Here is a 20327-nt window from a genome sequence, read left to right on the forward strand (position 1 = left end):
TTTAGTTAAATACTGTAGAAGATACAAACCAAACATCATGATTCTGCTGTTTTAATCTTCATCCTTGCCAGTGGTGAGTGGTAAGCCAGCTTCTGATAAGTGAAAAGAGCCTGACGCTTCCTCTAAAACTTGAAGCTATATTGGCATGGGGGAATGATCTGAAGCCTCTGAGTTGAATGGAATCTTGAGGAATTTGGTTTGACTGTGACTTGCTGGGCACAGGTACAAAGCCAAAGCAAGTCTCTGCCCCCCCCCCCCCCCGTCCCCCGTTTGAAGTGGATGTACAGGTGAGACATGTGGACTTCTCTCTGCTTCTGCTTTAGAAGTCCTGGTTGGTGCACAGACTGAGCATGAAACACACTACACTTAGGTCTTTTCCTACAAATGTTCATGGGCTTTTTTCTGACCTGCCAGGTGCTCCAAGCAGAAAAAGTAGAACCAAAGCAAATCTAGTCCACCCTCATACTCCACACAAGAATGGAGAAGGCAGCAGGGAAGTGAGGGCATCTTCCATCCCCTTCTCATTCAGTCTGGAAATTGCCCCTAGCCTCATTCAGACATAGTATGGAGTTCTCAGACATGACTTCTCCTCTTTGGGAAGGGCATGTCCTAACAAAAAAAAAAAAAATGGCTACTCAGCAAAGTCAGGGAAAATTTGTGGGCTCTTGGTAAGAACATAATTTTTCATTGCTTTTATCCATTGTTACTCATGTTTAATGCTACTGTATAATTCAGTATGGAAGAACTCTGCTCTTAAATTTATAGTTAAATTTACTTTGCTGCCAAGGTTTGCTTATACTTGAATCTATGGCTCCATAAAAATTCCGAAGGATTTTGTTTGCCCACTTCACAGGCTCCAAAACCCCAAATAGTTTCCTCCATGCTCTTTTAAAGTAGTAAAATCAATATATCCTAAAGCAGTATTTTAGAATTAAATTTCTCAGACTGGCATTGCTTGCAACTTGTTCTAATGCTACCTAATCACTATACCCTAGAAAATGCGAAGAATACACAATTGTTTTTCTGGAAAAAAATATTGAGAGACATCATAGAGTGTATTAGCAATAGTAGTTTTCCTAATGATTTTCTGTTCTAAAAATTCCATATTGGAGAAATTACACAGTACTGTAAAAAGGTTATTTGAAGACACATATACATTGATCTATATTGTAGAAATGTGAATAAATGTGTTGCCTCTTTTTATAGTTCCAGTCTGATTTTCCATGCCAACACAATGAAAGAGATTGAATCAGAAATTTGTAGGGAATTGAATAATGCATATTATTCCTAAGAAAAGTTCTTTTACCTGCCTATAGAGCAGCCAGCCTACAACAAAACAAGTGACCAACATTTAGGCATGTAAGAATGTTTAGATTGTAGCAGCTAAATTAAGATGCCACAGAAACCTGGGGAATGGACCTCTGTTCTTGTTCTAGATGGCATTGGCAAAGGTTTGTCTTCACTTTCTAAAAACTAAAGAAGGTTTGCTTTGTAACTTATTTCACTAGAAATGTGAGCATGATTTTTTTTTAATTGAGCAGAAGACCTGTGGATTTAGTGCTGGTAGCAGAATCAAATTCTTAGACTGAATATGTGCTCACAGGCACTAAATCTCTTAATTTTGTGTGTGTTGCTTATGACAAGAAAACAAAACAGGCAGGGAGGGGAGAGAATTGTGGTGAAAATGGGAGTGCGGTTGTGGGACATGCTAGGAGTCCATTATGTGAGAGATACGAAATCATGTTGTTAGCTTCACTCTGTCTGTGTATGCATGCATGGATGTGAAGGGCAATTGAAGCCTGGAGTTGCTTATTAATATTTAAAAAAAGAATTGCATTCTGCACATACTCAGAAGCACATTGCTTCTTAATTTGAAAAACAGAGAAATGGAAGCCACAGTTTCCTAGCAAAAGGTGCTGCACAGATGCTCAGCATCTTATCATCCCTCTCACTGTTTCAGTTCTTCTCTGATTCACAAGAGTTCTTCTTCATGGTCTCTGCCTGCACGGTGCCTGTAGTTGGGAAGATTTTCCTAGCTAAGCTCAATTTTTGGCAAGAACCCTGCTTTCCATCTAGTATAAATAGGCAGGGCTCCCACCATTTTCTGCAGTTCTTTTTTGACTGCTGTTTGGAGTGCCTCGGGTTGCTAGCTTCCTTTGTAGTTACTTCAGCTCATCTGTTACTTTCTAGAACCTAGTATGTCACTATAGTCAACCTCGTACCTTTTTGATTTCATTACAAAACCTTATTCTCCCTTGCAAAATTAAAAGAAACCCCTTCTGATGTGATCTCTCCTTTTCACTACTCTTTCTCTCTGCTCCCCCTTTCTCTCTGATGGTGCTCCACTCAACTTTTCAGAAATATGTCCATTGTGGGACAAAAATGTCATCCACAGATGGGTATTCCCTATGCCTCTTTTGTCTCAGGAAAGACCACTTTGTGGATTTTTGATCCCACTGCCAGGCCTTCTCCCTGCAGGCCTTCAAAAACCAGGGCATACCCCTGTGGCTGTACATTTGGTGACCACAAAGACTCAGGATCACCCATTGACCTCCTAGTCTTCTGCCTCTTCTCACACTCTGTTGATAGCTCCTGGGGCCCACCAGCTGTTCCTTTGATGTCTTAAAGCAAGCATCCATGCGATGAGGAGAAGCTGAAAAAGCAACCTTGCACAAAATGGCAGACACACCTAACATGGTGCCTAGGAAGGGCAAGGAGAAGCCTTCAAAACAGACCAGTGACTGCTTGTCATCTGCACCATCAGTACAAATCCAGTCACCCATCCATCCATACTGACTCCACATAGTCTTGCCACTAACATTACCATGAGTTCCAACATCAGTCCTACCTTTGGGCCTGATCATTTGAATGGATCAAACAACTTCCCATTTGTTTTCTGTGGGAGAGATAAAAGACACACCACCCCATACCCATTGCCTCTATTAATAATCTACTCTGGATTGATCAGATCCTCACACTGGATCCAACAACTGCCTGCACCACTCCCATATGCATCCCCGTATCTCAAGTTTCCTCCATCAACCTCACATCAGGATTCCTACTGAAAATCTTTTTGTCTGGGCACCATGCAGGCACAGAGCTCATGTTTGTGAATGCACAGATAACCACTCGAAGAATGTCACTCACAGGTAAGCGACCTTACTCTCTCATGCAGAAGAGTGCCTCTGTCCTCATCTATGAAAAGTTACATTAATGCAGGTCTCCAGTACCATTGCCCATTCTTCCCACTTTTATTACTTCTTATCTTTTCTCCTCACCACATATCTGCTTCCATTCATCTGCTTCTGGTAGCCCTTTTCCTTTATAGCCATTTTTTTATTTTGATTTGATTTTTTTCCCATCTCAGATTGATCAGTCTGACCAATCTTTAATGTTGGATTGTTCCTATGCTGGCAGATCTGTAAAAAGTAAATCCTCAAGTTGTAATAATTTTCAGCAAAGTAGTCTAACAGAATGTCAAGGTGAGACTGGATATAGGCTACTTTGGATACAATTACCAGGGATCAATTTCCAAGTTGTCAGTTGAAAAGCAGCACTAAAGTGGGAGAAGCAGGAAAAGAAGGTACACCAAAGGAGGGGGGGCGGTATGGACAATATATCACCCTTCTCAGTATAATGCGTTCAGTTTTAAGTGTTGAACCAACAGTTCTCAGTGCCATCAACTTTTCAGCAATTTCTTAAGTCACCAACTACTGGAAAAAAGGAAGATAAGAATGGCCACTTCTTGTAGCTCCTTTTCAGAGTAATTATTGCTACAGTTGCTACAATTCCCTGGCAGTTCTAAAGACACAGGGGCTGGATATAGTGACTGAGAAGTAAACAGAGGAGAAGCTTGCACAAATGTAATGTCTGGGAAGTAAACTGAAGGTACAGTAGTATCTGGTGAGTGTGACAGGAATAGGTCTGATGCTGAAATTCCTTTTTGTCTAGTGACTTGGAATTGTACTTGTTTATACAGCTCATCCCAGTGTGTGGCTTTTATGATGCAATAGGTCATGTGCCATTATTTTAGGTCTTGCAGTGATTTGTAAATATATGGGTTCTAGTAAATTGATCATGCAAGCCTGAAATCTGTCCATCCCTTATGCATAAAGCAGTATGGCTAGAGATAGAAGTACAATTTGGTCTAACTTATACCAAGTAGTTTGCTCTAAGCCCATTTCCTTAGCCTGCATGAATACAGAAAGGGGCAACTAAAATAATTGAGGTGTTGGAGCAAGTCCCCTGTGAGGAACAGCTGCAACAACTGAGACTGTTTAGCTTAGAAAAGAAAGATGTGTAAGGGAAGACATGATAGAAGCATTTAAAATGATGCATGGTGCAGAGAAGGAAGCACTGTTCTTTCTTTCCCATAATATTAAAACATATAATCATCCGATGAAGCTGATCAGTGAGAGGTTTAAGACAGATAAATGCAAGTACTTCTTCACACAATTTCTTCCATACAAAGTAGTTGGAATTCACTGCAACAGGAAGTGATGATGGCACCAATTTGGATGTTTTAAATGGGGATTGGATGGATTCATGGAAGAGGAGAAAGCTGTCTGTGGCTAGGGTTGGGACAAACCCTTTCAGAATCTGTCCCTCTGGCATCCATAGACTTCTTCTCATGTTCGGTCCCATCTGGCAAAGCAAACCAAGCCAAGAGGAAGTATGCAAACATTCACAGACCCCTAGTTGCACAAATGGCAGCCTTCCCCCTCAGGAACAGCTGCAGGGTGTGGAAAAGGAAAGCTATAAACAGACTTACTGGCCCCCATTCCCAGTGATCAACATTCTTCCCTGCTCACTGTTGGTTTGTTTGTTTGTTTGTTTGGGATACTTGTATGCCGCCCCATTCGCATAAGCCTTGGGACGGCTTCCAGCAAATAAATAGCAGTGCATGTAGGAAAGGCATTGTGAGTGGGCATGCCAGACATCCTTCCCAGCAATTAACATTCTTCCTCACTTGATGGTGGTGGTGGCTGTGGTACATGTGCAGGTAAGGGGGTGCTGTGATCAGGCACTCCAGCCACCAGTGTGGGAAAGAGGCTCTCTGAGCTCACAGGCACCATTCCCAGTATCTTCCCCTGATACTGGCAGCATTGGCACACAGGGGAAAGGGGCACAGCTTGTGCAGCATGTGTGATCTCTCTCCTGGCAAGCACTCCAAATGTTGGGTGCACTTGCCCCAAAGTCATTCTTAGCAGTGACCCAGAGTCTGGGGAGCCAAGGAATCTGACAGATTGCCACTCTATGAATAGAGTGCAGGAGTAGATAGAACATTGGCTTGATCTAGCATGGCTTTTCTGATGATCTTAGAAGGGGAAGTTGTTTTTGCTCTGTGGAAAGAAAAGTGTTTGCGCCAGGGCATTTTTACTGTATGGTGGCTGGCTGGTAAAAATAATTCTTGGCTACCATGTCTGGTCATGATTTGTAAACTCATGGATATGGCAAAAGATCTACACCTTCAGCAGTTAGAAGTTTCTTTATAAAATATTTGCAAATGATATACGGTATACCCCCGTGAAGTAGCGGTTCAGCATTTGCAGCTTCAGTCTTTCGGAGGATTTTTCTCCAAGCGAATCCAAGCCATTCTCCTTGCAAGTAAGCTGGCCCCTCGTGGTGCAGTGGCTTATTCGCAAGGAGATCATTTCCTCTGAGTTTGGACTCGCTCAGAGAAACCAATCTCTGTGCACGCTCGCCCGTGCCCCTGCCTTGCTATGTGCGCATGCCCGCCCCCCAGCCTGGCCCACCCCATCCCTCCCACCCGCACCGCCTTGGCGGCCGGCGTCCATCACCAGCAGCAATTTGCAGTTTTTCCTAATTCGCGGGTGCTTTAGGAACGTAACCCCCATGAATTTCAGGGGACTACTGTATATATAACATTAAGTGAAATAAACCCCTGGATCATGCATAATATTGAAGTGACCACAAAAATGTTCCAAATAAACAGTAATATATTATAATGTGGAATTAAACATGAGGCCCAGAAAACAATAGTGTTGGACATTTTATATAAATGCTATAAAAATAAATTGTTTTTCAGTTATTTGGATAGCAGGCTGTCTCTCAGCTCTTCCTCTGTGACTAGTAAAGCAGCCATTGGTGGGGTGGGTGCAAGAAAAAAAAAAGAAATATCAACTCTGTTCTGTTTTCCTGCCCCGCTCACTTGCTTGCATACAGTGCAAAGGTTTGGGAACAGGGCAGACTTTCAGGTTTTTTGTGCAGTGGACTACATTGTTTAGGCAGTGCATAATTTTTGGCCCTTGATTGTATCACCATTAAACTATGTTAAATCATTAAATTTCCAGTTTCTGTAATAATCCTAGTGCTTTTGTTCTAGTTTGACTTTCCTCCTTTTTATACATCAGTTTTATAAGAATACTAATTTTTGAGTGCTTTTTATAGTCATTTTGAATCTCATTCAGCAAGCATTACAGTGTCTAACTCCTCAGCTCTTGGTATGAGGAACTTGTGTACTTCTTTTTTTAAAAATAAATTTTATTATTATTTTTCTACAAACTAACACTAAAACATCAATCATCAAAGACATCGGACGTACTGGGTCAACCCCCTACTCTTAATTTTTTAACAGTGCATAACCATATTCAAATCTACGCATAATCCCGTTTCTCTAGGCAATAATAAAAAGAGTTCCAAGTTTGATAGAAATATGTATCCTCTTTCTCCTTCAGAGACAAGGTCAATCTGTCCATTTCTGCGCAGTCCAAGATCTTTTTTAAGATCAGTTCATCAGTAGGTGGCTCTTCACTCCTCCAATGTTGGGCAAATACAACCCTTGCTGCAGCAATTACATGTAGAATCAGATATGTTGCTTGATTATCAAAGCCATCAGAAATAATGCCTAATAGAAAAACTTCAGGTTCAAATATTAAAGGTTTTTGTAACATTTCCTCAAGCCATTTATGTATTTTAACCCAATATTTTTTTGCCTTATTAGGAACTTGCGTACTTCTACTTACATTTGGTGAGGAGTAGACAGCTCACCGGCCATGTGTAGTGCTTAGAATGCAACAGCATAAGGAAAAAGTAATTTTAAATTAAAAATTGGACTGTTTAGTTCTGTAGAGCACTACAGTTGTCAGATTTACCTTAAGAACAAGTTAACAATTTACCTTAACAACAAGTATTACTGATGTGGAGCCCTGTTTGTTTTGGTGGTCTCATAGACTGCAAGGAGGTGAAGATGAAAATGATCCCTGACCCTCACACAGGTGACCACCCTCTGCTCTAAATGAATTTCTTCGCTCCCCTATTCTGTTGAATGAATATTAAAAATGTAAATATTTATAATTCCAGAATCTTTTGTTTGTTCTTTGCAAATACAGGGCAACACAATTATCTCTGTGCTGGAAGAAATGATTGTATTATTGACAAAATTCGGAGAAAAAACTGCCCAGCTTGCCGTTATCGGAAATGTCTTCAAGCAGGCATGAACCTAGAAGGTAATTTGCAGTGCTTTAATGAATTGCTCTGTTTCTGAGAACCAGAGAAACTTCATTTTGTTTGCAGAATGTGTTAGTCTTTTGAATGGAGCCTGTACACAATAAGGAGGCAGGGAAAAGTTTCACAGACTTAGGGACAGGAGAAGCACTATGAATCACCCACTGCTTCTTTTTATGCATGGGCCTTTTTTTATTGGAGTAATACATGAAGGGGCCAGGTGGCATTGAGGACAGTGTTTTATATTATGAGTACTGCATACTGTATAATATTGTATACATTTTTCTTAGCAAAACATGGACAGTTCTTTATGTCTTTCCAAATTTTCCTGCTCTTGCATAAGAACTGCATTTTTAATTGCATTCCTACTGTTGTTTATTGTAGCTTGATATGGTATACATGCAGATTGCTGTTTTTCTGTCTCTCTTTGTTGTGTCTTTTTTCCCATTATCACCTACATGCTATTTCACCATCAATGGTGTTGGGAAATGTCTAGCTTAGTGGTGCAACAGTTTGAATGCAAATGATGAAGAAACTTAAATGTTGACTCATTGTCATCTATAAGAAACATTAAGGACATGGAAAGGGAAACCACAATCAGTGAATGTTGCTTTAAATTCTTAATGAACAAGCACACAAGTTTGATCCTTGTCAAGTGGAGATGACTTGTTACTGGAAGCTGGTAGCAGCATTAATATCAATAGCATTTGGCAGAATGAAGATTTATTCGTGTGAAATAGGCAGACTCTCAAACATGGAGAATCCCCGTGTGTTGAACCCTATATTGTAATGTGTAAGGTTCAGGGCTGATTTCCTTTCTGATAATCCACCTTTTAAAAAATCTAATACTATATACCAAGCATGATTACTATGGGAATTTTCATTAAGTGATTATTATGATTAAAGTTTTGCCTTTTTGTATTATGTTTCTTCATAAACCCTAACTTTAACTTTACTTTAAAGTTAGGGTTTTAGCACAGGTTGTCATTGTAGAGATCTTTAAGTCGTGGTTTACAAACAATCTCAATACAAGTAATCTTTTTGAAAAGTAATACACTTTAAATTGAAATATTTTATTCCCAGTGAAGATTAATTACATCGTACTTGGTGGGAAAGGCAGTTGTTCTCGGCATATATTTCAGGGACAGGGTGGTACCGATTCTTCCAGTGAGGATGGCAATGCCTAGGAAATGAAGTCTGCTGATAGAGATGGTGGTGAAAGAAGGATTTATCTCAGAGCTGCCATTTTCAGGTGTTCAAACAGACTCCAGAAGACCCTGGTCTGATCCTTGATCCCATGACACAGTGTTGGGAGAGAAGGGCTATCCAAATAGAGTGCCTGCATACACCTCCAGAGGGGTGCTCCCAGAGCAGTCTGGGTCCAGGCTTATTCAAATGGTGGGTTCTCAGAATAGCCTCTAATTTAGGTTTGGTGAACTGCCCTGTGCATGCTTAGAGACTCTCTTTGCCAGCTACTTTTTGTTGTTTGTAAGAGAGAAAGTGGAAACCTAACTTTCAACAATATTTTTAACATTTTTAAAATAAAAGTGAACTAGAGGAAATGAATAAGGATTGTGTTGAATTTTATGAAAAAGGAAGCCATTCTGGCAAAAATCCTGCACATTGTAATAGTACTGGCTATGTCCATTTGTACAAGTCAAAGTCTTGTACAGTGGAGCTTTCCCACCCCTTTCACAACCCTGTGAATCTTGGTTAAAAAAAAAAGAAATCTCTTGGAGATGGGGGCAAATTCAGAAAAGGACTGGAATATGATTTGGAAGAGCAATAAGGCTCTGGTGGTTCAAATTAGGTAACTGCAATATATTCTACATGGAATTGCATTTGAGGATGGCTCAGAAGTTTCAGCATGTACAAAATGAAGCTGCACTGATAATAGGGACCAGAAAGTATTTTGGCCCGTTTGCATCGGCTGCCTATACATTTCCAACCCCATTAAGACCCATGCCGTTTTTGGGTATAAAGCCTGGCACAGCTTGGGTCTGTCTAAAATTATCTCCACATTTATTTAGGAAACTTTATTTAATCTGTCAGTCAGTCAATCTCTAATTCTCGTTATAACCGAAGCTCTAAGGGCAATATATGTAATAAAAACAAAGCCAATAACATAAAGCCAAACAAAAATAAGAGCAGCGACAACAGTAATTTTGAGAAGAAGTAAGTAACATAGCAGCTGATGATTTAAAATCATAGCTTTGAACTTATAATTTAAAATAAACCAAGCAGCTGCTAAATATTCAATGATCCAAGATTATGAAAACTTACCTTTACCTGCCCTCAGAAAGTCAGCAAAGTAGGGCACAGGAGAACCCTCTTCTGCTTTCAAGCTGCCAAAGAGACTGTGTATAGGATTGCAGGCATAATTTAAGGTGCCTCATCTTTGCTATAGAGTACAGTTGAAACTCTACTTTAATGGAGTTTTGTGGCCTAATGCAGAAAATTCAGAGAGCACACACAAACTAGATATGTGGGTATTTTTCTTACTTATACCTCCTGGTCACTTTTTCACATGTTATTAGCATATATATTGGCATATAATATAACCCTTGAAACCAAATTTAGCAAAGCAAAAATTGGGGGTTGCCTTATGCTGGAGTATCAAAAGAAAGAAAGAGAGAGAGAGAGAGAGAGAGAGAGAGAGAGAGAGAGAGAGAGGAAGAGGAAGGGAGAGAAAGAAGGAAGGAAGGAAGGAAGGAAGGAAGGAAGGAAGGAAGGAAGGAAGGAAAATGTTGCTACAGCTACAGCAGTGGAGACATGCAAATATGGGGGGGAGGGCAGTGGAGAAGCAATCCACCACACTCATGTTCAACAGTATTCAGACTTAAGGTGTGTGTGGGGGGGGGAGGGGGTAGAGATATTTGTGTTTTATCCCTCTTTTATAGGGGTCCTGTATTCATAACCCTACAGATGTGGAGGGTCAGCCATAATTCTGTTTTTAAAATTCTTGTAGCTACCACCTACTGTCCCATTCAAAAATAAGGAAGGTGGGATTTTTAGATCACTCACTTAGCTCACTATTAGTACTAAGTTGAATATTACAGAGAGAGCATTTTTGTGGCCCCAGGCATTACTTTTAGGGGGAAGGTATAAAATAATTCAGATTACTGCATATGAGTTTGGAAATGGAGCTCTAGTGTAAGTGCTGAGAATCTGTATTTTGATATACCCCACCCTCCCTTTGCAGCCAGTTGCAAAAAGAACTGCAGTAGCTGCTTGCAATACCTGGGAAATTGATCTCAGAGAGGTGGTAAAGGGAGTGTTTCCAAAGAAGGGGAGGGGGAGGAGACTGGAGCCACCAGGCTATGGGGTGACCTGACAGTATTTGAATAAGCTTCCCTCCAGAGCACCTGAGCTAGACAACTGAAAATAGGCATGTAACTATCATGCAGAGGTGAGATGGAGATCACCACCACCATGCCTTTCACTCTGAATTGAATGCTCATGAGCTTCCAAGTTCAGGGACAAGGATCAAGGGTGCAATACATAGGATTGCTTCCTCAGTTGAAAAAAAATAATTGTTATTTTGTATATTGCCAAAATATGATCTAATGAATTTGAGCTTACGGTTACTGGCAAGTGAATTCCAATATTGTGGGTGGGTGCACCTGAAGCAATTTGATTGTTTCACATTTGCAAAGGAAAAGGGATTTCATTTCCAAAGGAAAGGGATGTTATCTGGACTTGACTCAGAATGTGTTGATCCTTTCCGAGTGAGGCCCCTCCCTAGCCAAATTTCATGAGCAGCACTAATTACAATATAAATCCGTCCAGAAATATTAAATATCTGGAGTGCCCCTTAAGTATGAATAGTGCTTTGGTCATTTAAGCTTTTGTGTCTAAAACTAGAATGTGTTGAATTTAAACCTCTTATTTGGTGGCATTGTGGGATGGTTTTAGTCATATAAGACTGATTGGGTAAACAACTAAAATGCTTGGCTGCTTATGCTTTTTCAATCAATGAGCCATGTGTTTTGAATTTACTATTATTCCAACACTAAGGAATTTTCTCAAAACCATCATATTTTTCCCCTGGAGCCAAAAACTGTATAATAGAAGTGACAGACCTAGAATACTTAGCAAATATAATGTAGTAAAGATCTCCAGTTCTCTTAAAAATCATTGAAGGTTTATTATGGTCTGACATGCGCTGCTACTTTAGAATCACAGTACAGCAATTCTTCTACAGGGGATTTTAGCCCAGTTTTTAACTTGATAAATGTGCTTTCTATAAACAGTGTGCTGAAATTGACTGACAGGTTCTTTCAGATATACTGCCTGAGGAGAGGCTGAGAACTGAGACTAATACAATTTGGAATTTGTGTTAAAACAATGCCTAAAATAGCCCCAGATAGGATCCATTGCTCAGAAAAATTCATTTATGGGAAACTGTAAAAGTCACTTACGAATTTTTAATTTTAAAATTTATTTAAATTTATGATTAGTAAGTTTTTTATTCTTAACATTTTTCAAGTGCATAGGGATATTAAAATATCTCTGAAGAGATGGTTCATCAGTAGGCTATTTGCTTTGATCTACTGGTTGCTGCTTGTTATTTGGACCTTGTGTGCTTGGAATGGACCTTTGAAAAAAGGGCATTAGGTCCTCTTACATTAACCAGAACAGGGGATCATGCAACCAAAACATGAACCAAAAAAATGGAGATCATGCTTTGCATGTGTACATTCTAGATTTGGTGCAAATGGAGTACTTGGTAAGGTGGAATACACAGTCCAGAGAAATGTATGTACATACTAATGCAACTCCTACAGTACAGTATGCCACACCACCTCATCTGGGTCCCCATCTGTTTCTCTAGTGAAAGATGGATTTCAGTTAGTTTTTAAATACTGAAAGAATATTCTAGGACGCAGTTCACAAAAGTGAAAAGACATGCAGGTGGCTTGATTACTTGTAGAAATAGAAATAAAAACCAGCTTTGGAGAAGTGATATTTTAAGCAGTTTATCTGGCATGTGTATTCCACAGTTTGATTACAGTGGTAAACAGTTGTCAAGAAACATTTTCAGCTTTGGTCCAGCTGTACCAGAAACAACATCTTCCTGGCTTTGGGGATTCATGTCTAGAAATGCATGTGCACATATGCACAACTCCATAATATATATGCTGTTCTGCTGAACGATTGCCAAGTGAGCTGCCTGTTATTTCTCTTGTTGGGATTAAGTACCATAGGAGAAGCCACATTCAAAGCACCAAATTCCAAAATGTTGGCTCAATTAGATTCATTTTTAATCTCCCCATATGCATTGCTATTGTTTCTTCTTTCACACATTTAATCTTATAGGGTTTCATCTTTTGCTCATATAAATATGAACTTAAGGAGTCAGTTAGATGCCAGTTGCTTAAAAAGATAAATATGCTGTTCATTGTTCAAGTTTGTATGTCACACAAAGGCACCCTGAAAATAAGCCGCTGTGAATTGCTTGCTTGCTGATCAATCATGTTACACCCAAGAGACAATAAGGCACACTCTCCCCCCCCCCCCAATACTCCTGCCCACTTCTGGCCTGCATTCACATGACACAACCCCTATTAGATCCTCATATTCCTGTCTGCTAATATCTCTACTTCCCCAGTTACTACACAGCTGTCAAATTTACAAATTGCAAAACAGAAATCAGGGAAGAAACCCCTCTTGCTCCAATCAAGCCATTTTAGCATTTATAACACTTGTTTCTGAGCCTTCAGATCTGCAGAAAAAGGAATAGTTTTTCCATCCAAATCATGCAGATATATTGTTATTTTTTCCTCAGGTTTCTGCATATCCAGGTTTTGTCCACCATGACTTAGAATGATGTGCAGAATAGCAGGTCATTATGTCAACAGCATTTTCTATTCTGTGTTATTTCATTTTCATTTTCCAAAAATTTCCAGCACGAAAGACAAAGAAGAAAATAAAAGGAATTCAGCAATCCAACATGACTGCAGGAAGGGACAGTGCTGAAAGTCCTGTAAACAAGGCAATAGTTCCTGCCTCCCTGCCACAGCTGACACCCACCCTGGTTTCCCTACTGGAAGTTATTGAGCCAGAAGTGATGTTTTCAGGCTATGACAGTACAATACCAGACACAACTTGGCGTATAATGTCAACTCTCAATATGCTAGGAGGAAGACAAGTGGTAGCTGCAGTGAAATGGGCAAAGGCAATTCCAGGTAAGCATGTGTTTATGAGTGTAATGTGTTTGTGAATATAGATTAGAGCTGTTTTCCTGTTATGACTATATTCCCTTGGGGATAATCTGCTGGGGGCTGCATGCTAGAGGTGGGCAAGACCAAAGTCTCCCTTTTTTCCTCAGCTTTGGTTTAGCCAAGGATGGCTAACATGTTGCCATTCAGGTAATCATTGAGTCTCACAATGACGCTTTACAGTTTCATTGAATATAGTTTGGGTTTTCTAGTATTGCACTTCTGCATTGTTCTTATCAGTTAATAACAATTTCTATAATAGGAGACAAATTTGAAACTTGGAGGCAAACAACACATCCCACCACAGCTATTTATAATGAAGCACCCACGATTTCTTCTCTCTTTCAGGTACTTTTGGAGGAAATGATTTGCAGCAGAGAAGGAAGTATTTAATCCTTCATTTGCCAGCCTCTTTTCCTTGAAAACTCTAGAAATTCTGCACAAGATACTTTTATTTTTTCTAGTGTTTCAAGCTTGTCTTTCTAAGAAAAAATTGGATCTGGAAGAGTGAAGTAGGAGAACAGTATGGAGGGGATTTTTTTTAAAGAAACCTTTTAATCAGGCTGATCACCCATGCAAATCCCCTCTTCCCAAGAAGGCTTTTGGATTGTTCCATCTAGCTGCAGTGTCATTTATAATTTGCCTTGTTGCTGGGGTCACAGCAGTAGCATAGTTAAACTCCTACCTCTGGAGCTTCTCTCAAAAAGTAGGGAAGGGAGGTTTCTGCTCAGCCCTCTCTGGCAGTTGTGGAACACAAAGTTCCATCTTGACGTCCATGACATTTAACATCTGTAGGAACCACTGGCAGCAGGCATTGGGATTTGGGCAAGGTGCTGTCATGGGCTTAGTGACAGTGATGGTTTGGTTGAGGACCAATAAACTGAAACTGTATTTGAGCAAGATGGAGTTACTGTGGGTTGGTGGTTCTCTGGTCTGCATATTAAGGGAGTAGTCTGCTCTGAATGGAGCTGAATTCTTGCTGAATGAGCAGGTGCATAGTCTGAGGATAGTTTTTATTCTGCCTTGCCATTAGAAGCCCAGGTGGCTGTAGGAGCATGCATGTCTCTCTTCAACTGCATCTGTTTGGGAAGTATTCTTTGGCAGAATGCCCTGTCAACAGCCTTTCATGCCCTGGTAAATTCCTTGTTAGGCTAATACAAAGTATTACATGGGGGATGCCCTCAGGAACAATTAGGCTATTGCAGGTTATGCAAAATGCAGTTGCACTGGCAGCAGGTTCTTCAGTGCAAGACAATCTAAGACCTTCCAGGTCTTTAAAGAGGATGGTTGCTTGTTTGTCAAAAAGTAATTGAAGTTGCTACTTTTGACATAGAAAGACCTGTGTGTCTTACTCGTAGGAACTGCCTACCTAAAAGAGTGCATCTCCTTGAATCGTCCTGTCCATGAAATCAGATCTACCAGCCCTTTGTTTATACCAGCACCTAACAAAGCCCAGCCTTCACAGTGATGGCACCCTAGCTGCAGCTCTTCCTAGAGATTACACTGGTACTAGTATTGATCAGATAACAGCACCAGGTGAAAACAATCCTTTTTCAACAGAACTTTTCATTAGATTTTGGATCTATGTATTAAACTTGACTAGTAGTATATATGAATTTTGTTATACTGATCAATTACTGTATATGTTTACTGGTTTTATAATACATATAATGAGCTGCCTGGAATTATTTGGTGGCAAAATATGTGATGTCAAATGCTTGGCTGGATATATAAATAGATATAGATATATTGACAGATACTGATTAAAATGATTAGAATTACTTAGATTTAATATTGCTTGATCAAATCCTTGTAGGAGTCTGACTTAAGGATGCTGTCTGAACCATAAATTCAAAGCAATACCTTGGACCAGCATTATTTTCATTATGACAGGATATATGTTAGACTATGCATTTTTATTCCAATCAGGTTTCAGAAACTTGCATCTGGATGACCAAATGACCCTCCTGCAGTATTCGTGGATGTTTCTGATGTCTTTTGCTTTAGGATGGAGATCATATAAACAATCTAATGGGAGCCTGCTTTGTTTTGCACCAGATTTGATCATTAATGAGTAAGTAGTATTGGATAATTTTCCACAGTATTTTTAAAACTTCATTAAACATCTAGAAATATTTTGTGCTCTTATAATTAGGTGCATGATTATAATGCTAACAGTTAGCTTGTAAAAACAATCATTAAGCTGTTTTGAACTTCATGGAACAAGAAGAATATTTATCCTTTTGTTTCTTTGAGGATTTTTTAAAATGGCAGCACCTTGAGTTATGGATGACTATAAGTCTGTGGAGCTTGGCAGAAGTGATATTTTTACAGTGATGATTTTCCTCTAAAAAGTTCTTCCTGTTAAACTGTAGTACACTATGAGAAGCACTTGTTGTAGAGTTCATGAGAACAGACCTGCTTGAATAGACCAAAGGGTCCAGAATAGTGCTCCCACAATGGCCAATATGCGCAATAGCAACCTCCCACACATGTCCTTTAGCAACTTTTATTGAAAGACATAATGCTTCTGACACTGGGGATGATATGCAGCCATCATGGGCAGAGCTTAAGCTCCTTATTTTTATATAGTTCACTTTTTAAAGTGTCCAGTTTGGACACTTGCATCTTGTGGTACCAGATTTCGTAGTTTTAACTATGTGCTATGTGAAGTGTTGCTTCCTTATCCCAAATCTTCTACCATTTTGTTGGGTGGCCCCAGATTCTAATAAGACAGTGAGAAAATGTCTTCACAGTTTTCCACTTACATATAAATGAAACATCAGACTAAGACTGGGGAGTTCATATCTCCACTCTATCACAAAGCCTAACCTACCTCATGTGATATTTGTGAGGAAAATTAGGGGCAAAACTATGCCACCTTGAATTCCTTGAAAGTAAGAAAAAATGTGAAATAAATTAAAGAACTTCATATTAACAATTTAAATGCATTTGTAACATAAAAACAGTAACATAATTCTGACATTGCTGATTAATGACAAGTATCTAACCCTGTACATTTTTTAAATGTCTTTTAAAATATGGATCTCTTGTGCAGTATACTGCATATCCCTTTCATTTGACTAAATTTAGTAAAGAACATCAAAAGGTGATATATGCAGAATGACAGGACGGGTTTATTTTACATCTGTGCATCTGTGCCATAATAAGTTAATTAAATGTCCCTGCCTTTCCTGAATAAGCTTTTGCCTTCAGATGCCCTTTACAAAATGTGTTCCGCTTAATCAATCACCCCTGATACAGCTGTGCATGTGACACAGAATCCTAATAATGCAGTAACAGCATTTATGTGACATTGGTTAATGGTGCACAGTTGAAAAATGCTTTGCAACAATAAGTTTAAAAAAAGGTAGATCTTAAACATATGTTGTGGCTGTATTTTAAACTTGTGTGAAAAACAATTTTTAATTGGAACCTCTTACAACTTTTTATTGTAGTAAACAGAGCACAGTTAAAACATTTCAAAATAGATTTACAAAACAAAAATCTAAAGGCATAAATAATACCAACTCAAATGTACAAGTTTACATAAACAGATTCCTGGAACAGCCTTCTAAGATCAGATAATTGCTTCCTTGGTCTTATGCCTGCTGAGATGATTTTGTGACAGCTAATATTACTGATGGAATTCTGTCTGACAGAAGGTATTTCATAGAATCATAGAATAGTAGAGTTGGAGAGGCCAGAAGGCCATTAGCTCCAATACCCTGCTGTTGTGGGACACCAGTTTTACACTATCCCATTCAGTTTCATGACTGTCCAGTTTCTTTCTGAATGTCTCTAGTGTGGGAGAGGCCACAACTTCTCTGGACAACTGGTTCCCCTGTCATATTGCTCTGACAGTGAGGAACCTTTCCCTGCTATCTAGCCTGAACCTGGATTGTTACAACTTGAGTTGATTATTCCATGTCCTACACTCTGATATCAGTGAGAAGAGATCTTGACCTTCCTCTCTGTGACAGCTTTTGAGGTACTTATAGAGGGATATCATCTCCCCCCGCAGTCTTAACTTTTCAAGGCTGTACATGCCCAGTTCTCTCAGTCTCTAGGGCAGTGTTTCCAAACCCTGCATTATTTTTGTTGCCTTCCTCTGGACCCTTTCTAATTTTTCTGCATCTTTCTTAAATCTTGGTGTCCAGAACTGGTCACAGTATTCTAGATAAGGTTTGGCTAGTGAAGACTATAGGTGAATTACTACTACTTGTGATTTCAAAGTAATACTTCTATTAATGCATCCCAAAAGAACATTTGCCCCTTTTGTAGCTGCATCATACTGTTGGCTCATATTTAGCCTGTTGTCCATAGTAACTCCAAGGCCTTTTTCCTTTTCTGTTCTGTTGAGTCACATATTCCACACCTTGTATTGATGCATTTGGTTTCTTTTTCCTAGGTGGAGGACTTGGCATTTGTCCCTATTGAATCTCATTCTGTTGCTTTCAGCCCAGTGTTCAAGATTGCCCTGGATCTTCATTCTGTCTTCTAGGGTGTTTTCTATTCCACCCACTTTTGAATCATCTACAAATTTGATTATCGTTCCTTGTACTTCCTCATCTAAATCAATAATAAAGATGTTGAAGAGCACTGGGCCTATGACTGAACTTTGCAGAACCCAAACTAGTTACTTTACTCCAGTTTGAGAAGGTGCCATTGATGACCACTCTTTGTGTCTGATTTAGCAGCCAATTTTGCATCTGCCTAATAGTTTTTCTACCTAGTCCACTTTTTGCTAATTTACTTACCAGGTTGTTATGGAGCACTATGCTAAAGTTAAGGTGGATACTGTCCACAGTGATTCCTCTGTCCATTTGGGATGTTACCAAGTCAAAAAAGTGAGATTAAATTAATCCAACAGGATTTGTTTTTGATAAATCCATGTTAGTTTTTATTAATCACTGCATTTTCTTCAAGTTGCTTGCAAAATGATTTTTTAATAATTTGCTCCAGATTTTTTCCAGAGATTGATGTTAGACTAACTGGTCTGTAGTTCCCAGGTTCGTCTGTTTTCCCTTTTTTGGAGATGGGAACAACATTAGCCCCTCTCCTGTCATCTGGCATTTCCTCCTGTTTTCCAGAATTTATAAAAAATAATAGCCAGTGGTTCTGAGAGTTCTTCTGCTAGTTCTTTCCTGACTCTAGAATGGAGTCCATGAGGCCCTGACAATTAGAATGTGTTTATTTCTTCTAGACATTACTTGACCATTTGTCTGTCAATCTTGGGTTGCCATCTCTCACTTTCAGCTTGTACTTCCTCTTTTTTGTAGTTTTTCCTGCGGGAGAAGACTGAGGCAAAGTAGGAATTGAGCACCTCTACCTTTTCTCATATTTCTCATAAAATTAAATATGTTTGTTTAATATTCCATCTTTTTATCAAATAATGACACTCAGGGCAGATGGTCCATCTGATAATTTGGCCAGTAAGGAGCATTCAGGTACTGCCTAGCTTGAACATAGAAATGGCAGAACAAGAGAAAGCATTTCCAGATTCCTTTACCTGGTTGTTAGAGAAAGGTTTTGAAAAGAAGCAGAAAGGTTTTGGAAGGAACTTCCCTAACATTTGCTTCATTAGGACTCTTGTAGGACCAATATTCCTTTCAGTTTAGCTGGCTTGAAAGCAGCAAAGCTGTAGTCTCCAGCTGGCAGCCCTCTTACTTTTCCCTAATGAATGGTGGGGCCCAAGTGAGGCCCATAGGTGTCCTGAGCAAGGGAAAGGAAGAGAACAGGACACCAGAATCTAGGAGCTCTGATACTTCCCAGCTGTGCAGGGTATATTTTCAATCCCCTGAAAAGTTAATCATGCAGGAGGGAGCCTCAGCAGACACTCAGAGAAATGTGTGGGGTTTTGGCTGTACTTCTGTTGCCAGTCCCAGAACAACACCATAAAAACAGTTAATATTTTGGACCACAATTAACACATCAGTCCTGGATGGTGTTTGCTAAGCTTATCTTCTACCCCCGTGGTGTTCCTTAGAACGAAGCCTTAGCCTGGATTGAAGTACTATTTTAAAAGAAGCAAAGGATGAACTGGAAATATGAATTAGGCTTCTGCATGTGCTGAGACGTAGATGTGTTAGCAGCTCAGCTCCCATCATTCTGAACTGCAGGATATTTATGCATGGGCCACTGGCAGGATATTTATCCAGTGGTGTAATTCCCTCATTTACTACTTTTTGTTCAAGCCTATGGATAAATACTGGGTTGGCATTTTTTTAAATGATGGGTAGCTGTCAGTGTTAGGGGCACAGATCAGAGTCACCCCCCCCTTGAAGTCCTCAGGGCATTGGACATTACAAAGGTGTCAGGCCCTGACGGGTTACACCCGAGAGTACTTAGACAGTTGGCAGGGGTTCTCTCACGCCCACTGGCCTCCATTTTTGAGGCCTCGTGGAGAACGGGTGAAGTTTCAGAAGACTGGAGGGCGGCATCAGTGGTCCCAATTTTCAGAAAGGGTAGTAGAAGGGACATGGGGAATTATAGACCTGTTAGCCTTATGTCCATTGTAGGAAAAACAATGGAAAGGCTCATAATAGAGAGAGATCTAGTGATGCTAGATAGGGAAGGGAGGCTGGCAGCCACACAACACGGCTTCCGCAAAAACAGGTCCTGCCAGACAAACCTTGT

At 39.8% G+C, this 20327-nt stretch overlaps 1 protein-coding gene across 2 annotated transcripts in view; it reads left to right on the top strand.

The window, feature by feature from the left end:
- NR3C1 (nuclear receptor subfamily 3 group C member 1) overlaps window positions 1–20327 on the top strand; it is an 84498-nt gene that overhangs the window by 50828 nt on the left and 13343 nt on the right. For both annotated transcript variants that reach the window (XM_044454563.1, XM_044454562.1), the window contains exons 4-6: window positions 7353–7469; window positions 13377–13655; window positions 15618–15762. In XM_044454563.1, coding sequence (XP_044310498.1) covers window positions 7353–7469; window positions 13377–13655; window positions 15618–15762 — 541 coding nt within the window. The remainder of the gene's footprint in view (window positions 1–7352; window positions 7470–13376; window positions 13656–15617; window positions 15763–20327) is intronic.

This window comes from Varanus komodoensis, unplaced genomic scaffold (assembly GCF_004798865.1).
Source record: "Varanus komodoensis strain SLA01 unplaced genomic scaffold, ASM479886v1 scaffold7_3, whole genome shotgun sequence".
NCBI lineage: Eukaryota > Metazoa > Chordata > Lepidosauria > Squamata > Varanidae > Varanus > Varanus komodoensis.